Source organism: Melanostigma gelatinosum, assembly GCF_949748355.1.
Source record: "Melanostigma gelatinosum genome assembly, chromosome: 14".
NCBI classification, from domain to species: Eukaryota; Metazoa; Chordata; class Actinopteri; order Perciformes; family Zoarcidae; genus Melanostigma; species Melanostigma gelatinosum.
In genome coordinates, this window is record NC_136647.1 from 20234349 (window position 1) to 20240246 (window position 5898).

General features: G+C 46.0%; 1 protein-coding gene across 1 annotated transcript in view; it reads left to right on the forward strand.

Annotated features, from left to right (window-relative positions):
* The window catches only part of uvrag (UV radiation resistance associated gene), an 83045-nt gene extending 77754 nt beyond the window's left edge, over positions 1–5291 (forward strand). Inside the window, exon 15 of the mRNA XM_079283203.1 lies at positions 2914–5291. Within this exon, the coding sequence (XP_079139329.1) occupies positions 2914–3763 (850 nt within the window). The 3' untranslated portion in view covers positions 3764–5291. The remainder of the gene's footprint in view (positions 1–2913) is intronic.
* The last annotated feature ends 607 nt before the right edge of the window (positions 5292–5898 follow it).

Here is a 5898-nt window from a genome sequence, read left to right on the forward strand (position 1 = left end):
ATGATGTACACAAAGGGATGCGATATTTAGACAGCTGCAGTCTCGTCAGAGAAAGAAAAAAGGATGTAATCTAGAATTGATATACCTAAAATAAGCTTTTGCAAGGTACATTAAGCCCCACAGGTGCCCTATGGATTTACTATATTTATAACTAAATTGGTTCAACAAAGTCATCTTAATTCAAGCGTATCATAGCGTAAAGACCTGTAGCAGAACAGGAAGTCGCTGTGCACGGAAACGATAAGTTGTCGTTGTTACACCTTTGATTTTCATACATTAAACAAACAAGATACGATGTGCCAGTCAGTGAGCTTTAGAGGCGCTGGTGGTAGGGACGTGCTGTTACCTTTGGACAGGGCCCGGCTGGCTGTTCCCCTTTGTTTCCAGTCTTCCTCTCTTTCCAGGCTGTAGCCTATTTATTTGTTCATGTAACAGGGACAGTGCAAAGTAATGAACATTGCTAGAAGATGTAGTCCCTGGACTGTACAAAGCCATAAAAGTCACATTATTGTTCTAACCATTGAACAGTATGTACTTTGTATCAACATTATATTACATTATATTACATAATATATTACATAATTACATTACATAATTACATTATATTACATTAATATCAACATTGTATGTTGATATTGTCAGCTTGTTGATGGTGTTGCTCATGCTGCGCTGTGGTGAGTCCCTGTCTTCAAAGGCCAGACAGTCAATAAGTGCTGCCCTGTGAAAGCAAAAAGAAAACGTAACTTCCACCACAGCGCATATCCAATTCTTAGTAATGTTTTCTCTTTAAGTTTCACAGGGATTTCCCGAAACCACATCAAACGGCCAAATCTTATCTGCCGTTAGTTTTGGCTCAACGTCTCGGCTCCTTAGCAGCATTTTGATATGAACAGGAGAATGTTGTGAAGCCTGTCCGGGGATTTGGACATTGAAAAGTTCTGGCTTACTAAATTCCTGAGTCTGCCTGAAATATGCCAGGTTTGACATCAGCGGTGGAAAGGAAGAGAGCGGACAAAAAGGAGTTCTGGCTATTTCTGGCTCGGCATGTCAAGTTTTCTGCTTGGCAGAGGCATCTTGGCTGCATTTACAGTGTGCAGTGAAGCTTTTGTCAGGCTGATGCAGCAGTTTGGGGTCCATTGACACAGACTTACCGTAGGTGGTAGCGAACAGTGGAGGGAGCCTATCACTATACAGCTGTGAATCATACATGTTTGGATGAGCAACAGGCATTTTTCCCATCAGTATGGTATGTCAAGCTGCTGTCATGAATTCACTTTGCTTGTCACGAAGCCTCAGATGAAGTCCAAGCGGCACAGAAAGTTTGAAATCTAAACCTTCTATTGTAAAGCGCCATTCTTTTTAATAGTCTACATATGACGGCAATGTCCTATAGGAATAGGTTATTTAATCTTTCTTCATTAATATTGATACAATGATTATAGTTGCCGTTGCAGCAGAAAGTTTAACACATTAAACATACTTATGGGATGAGGAATGCTAAAGACGTGCCCAATAACATCATTGCATGCTCAATAACTACTGCTAGTGGGCCGCAGCATCTAACTCGACGGGCATCAAGTAATGCACGTGTCATGACTCAGTGATGCCTGGCAACAGATCAGGAGTGAATCAAGTCTCCACAGATCACTGACGCAGTGAATATGTAATCCTAACTAAGTCTACAGCTCACGAGCAGCACTGTGAGGCTGTACTTTGGCACAGTGGTGCTCTGAGGTAAATGCTCACAATGACCATGCTGACATGATGAGCAGATATGATTACCATGTTCACAGCCTTAGTTTGGTGTTCAGTGTGTGGCCTACAGCTGAGGCTGATGGGATTATCATTATCAAGTCCAAAGTATTGACACATTTTTACATTTTAACTGATGATGGCACCAGATGAAAAGTTAAGGGATCGCCAAAATCATAACAATTGTTCCTTCACTAAGCCCCGCCCCCTGCTTATTATCTGTCAAGTTGTCAGAACTACGATTGAGCCCACACCATCACTAACTACACTCCCCGAATAAATGTCTAATTTTTGGAAAAAAGGAGAAATAAAAGCAGGTAGAAGGGTTTACTATATGTGTTTGAATGATATATCCAGAACGTCGGACTGATTGAGCAGTGAAAATGGTTTAAAGATATTCGGATAGAAGCTAAAGCCTAAGAGTAAACTACCACATCACCTGGCGATCGAGACAGAATACAATGACATTAAGGGACAGCACTGTTCCTGTAAAGTGGGGCATAGGAAGACATTCAGTACACCTTCAGTAGCTAGCGTAGCATTGAAGTGCTAATTGTTCATTCTTTCTTTTTTACATTTGTCATTCCAGCAAAATTAGGTGTTAAAGAGCACATTGTTTCCATTTTGCCCCCAAATTCCACATGCTCATTAGGGAGGGGGGGGGGGGGGGCAAGCTAAAGTCAGATGTGTTTTGATGGACATGCGCTGCCAAGTTAAGCACAGTCCATCTCCTGTTCTGCACCCCTAATAGGAATTAAACCTCACAGCATCAGGTCATTACCCGAAACCTTTATTGTCTTAACGCTGTCCTTGGCTGGCGGTCCAATATGTTCCTCCAATTAGCTGAAATGTCATCCAGTATTTACACGTTACCTTCAGACCGTCAGTGTTCTCATTTACTGTATCACAGGCGCTTTGAAGTTTGACACGTTTCTCTTGAAACTACTCCGGCTTCTCAGCAGAGTGGCCGGCCTGTGAACCCTGTCGGGACCACCTCGGCACGGTGCTGGTGAGGGCCACGGTCAGGCCCCTTTTTACAAGCCGTCATGTGTTTGGTGGTGGAACTGTCCATCAGGCAGCGAAAGTCATTAGATTGTCGTTGCTTGATAGTCGTGTCTTTGATTATTTATTGTCTTTCTCTTTGTCCTTTGTTCCTCGCAGTGACAGACACCATGTCTCAAGCTCCATCCCAGTGCCGGCCAAGTCTCAGCTCGGTGTGTCTGCTGCCTCAGAGATAGGCTTCCCCTCCCACACCAGCTCCCCAGACCGAGGCCTGAGAAAAAGGGCGAGCTCTGAGGCCGACAAGTACAAGCCAACTCCTCCACCCAGCTACAACACAGCCATGGGTGAGCAGCGGCCCCCGGTTGGCCTTGCACCGCCCTCTCCCTCGCCTACACCCAAACAACTATCCTCCTCCCTCGATGCCGGCATGGCCTCACTTAACCTGGCCAAGACTACAGAGTCCAATGAAGAGGGAGGGCAGAAGGAAGAGAAGGGGGAGAGCGGGGAGACGGCGGTGGAGGAGGAGAGACGCAGCGGCCTCGAGATCGAAGAAGATAAAGAAGAAGAGACCGAGGAGCGGCCACCCAGCAGCACTGTCGCGCCAGCCTCTTCTGCAGTGCAGGAAACCGGTGAGGAACTTGTCCCAACTGGCGAGCACACAGGTGCCATGAACGGCTCTTTGGTACCAGGACAGGCGCCCGTCAGCCTGGTCCCGGAGCTGCGCTGCTCTGTGGAGCAAGCCGAGGAGATCATGGGCACGGAGGCCACTGGTTTAGGCCTGGGGATGGGGATGGGGATGGGGGTTGGGTTGGGTTTAGGGCTCGCAGACGAGGCCCGGATGGAAGACTACCGCTGCATCCCTGTGGACCACGCAGTAGCCGTGGAGTGTGACGAACAGGTGCTGGGAGAGCTGGACGTCGCCGGCTTTGAGGAGTTCTCCAGGCGCATCTATGCACTAAACGAGAACATGTCCAGCTTCCGCAGGCCGCGCAAGAACTCTGATAAGTGAGGTGGAGGACCTGAGTAGAGAGGGAGGGGTGAACAACACTTACACAGGGGCAGGGACACGAGGACATCAAAAATAAAATGAGCTATTCTGGAATAACGACCAATTTGCACTTATTGTAAACATTTCAATAGTAATCTTTTAAATCAAATACAGTTAAAAGTTGTTAACAACCGCCCCAAGAATTAGTGGCAGTTATTGCAGTCTGTTGTTCCATAACTGGGGACCAGATGTGTATTACTCGCACTTTGTTTCCCATCCCTTACTGCAGTAACAGCCCTTTACTTCTTGTGCAAAACACCAACTGCATTGCAGATTTAAGATTCACATCCAAACTCAGCTTCAGTCTACAAAGATGTTTCAATGCAGCAGATGTTTTTTTTGAGACAATTTGACAATTATAAAACCACCAGACAGCCATTTAAACAATGGTTGAAACTATCAGTTTTACCAAAGTGAATGGAGTCCGCTGTCCCAGCACTTGCACTGTTGACGTACAGTAGAAGCTTGTGTGGACGCTTCCCGAGCCTTCATTCAGGGTGCGAGGCAGTGGGTCGGCCCGCGCAGGAGGGAGGGCGTGTTGCGTACGCACGTGTGTCAGGGCTTCACCTTAGCATGCAACCACAGTCAAACAATCGCAGTTAGGTGGCAAGTAATCCCACCGATGACCTTTGAACACGGCAGGAGTCTGCAGCCACAGGGTGAGGTGGGGGCTGGAAGCCCCGATGAGATATTCCCTAACCGTGACACACGGCTCCCCCCCCCCCCCACAACGGCTCAACCCACCTCGCCATTCTCCACACGGGAGTTGAATCTCTCCTTCAGGTCTTTAGAGGAGGATCAGGTGGCAGGTTGGCGGTCACGGCACATGGCAGGGATACGGTGCAATTGTTTTTCTGTCCATCTCCATGTCCTCTATTTTTCTCTTTCTCTTTTTAATTGTTTTTCAATATTAACGTCAATGTTAATGTTACGTCCACTGACTCTCATAATCAGTGGACCACAAATGTATTTCTGTGTCCGTGTTGTGTCGGAATGTCTCACTCAGGCTCTACTGTAAGCGTTAATAGCAAGTTTCTCAATCCCCATGTCTGTGATTCTTTTTGTCCCCGTGTCTCCATGCTCTGAATGCTTTCTTGCACTGGCGTTCAATTATTGCTTAATTTATCTCTCGCAACAATTGCGTGCGCTTTGTTTTCAAAGGAAATCAACATTGAGTTTCATGTGGTTCGGTAATGTTGTCAGATGTCAGACTATTGTAACCGGTGTCTGGGTCCCGACGTGGACGGCCGCTTTGCATCGCCCGCCGTGACAAAGATGGACTCTCAGCCGGCAGCCCTCTTTGTGTTGCAGATCCAGTGCTGTGGTTTGCTGACTGCTGAGAAGTATTGTATTTAAAGCTAAAAGATGAACGATGTTCTACCATTTCCATAAAACGCTATACAGTTCAGTAAGCGACCATGTACAGATACTTTTGTATGGAGGGGTGTTTTTCTTTTTTTTGTGATTAAAGACTTGCAGTCCAATGGCATGGATGTGTGTAGCCCCCTTTTGTTTGACTTAAAGGTTGTTACAATTAGAATGAATGTAAGGAAGTGATGAGAGTTTTAAAATGGTATAAAAATGGACAAAATTGCAGTAGCTCCTGTAAACAGAGTATAGAGTAGTGTGATGTTGAGACATTTATTTTTACAATCAACACTTGAAATGATGAAGGCACTTGCAAATGACAAGGTAGTAGAAAATATGAACCATACTTTGGTGTCACCTAATGCTCCAATAACTACACCACCATACTATTTAGTACGCCAGAAGGCAATGAAGTGTGTCCCAGTACGTAGTATGTCAAAAATACCAGGATGTCCTGCAGCCGGTCCCATTTTGCAGTTTGCAAGCCGGTTTGCTTTTCTGGCTCCTCTGACCCACAATCCTTTGCACAGCATCCCTTTTAGTATGGCAGACATGTTGACTCGTCATAGCAGGAACAGGTGTAGCTAGTCACATTAACGATTGAAGCAGCCATTATGAATCCATTATTAATTGCGCCTGTGCGTCGAATCAAAATGTCTCCAGTGTTAAAAGGCCCACGATTGTGTAAGCGACCCTGAACACACGAGCGCAGTCCTGACGAGATCCAA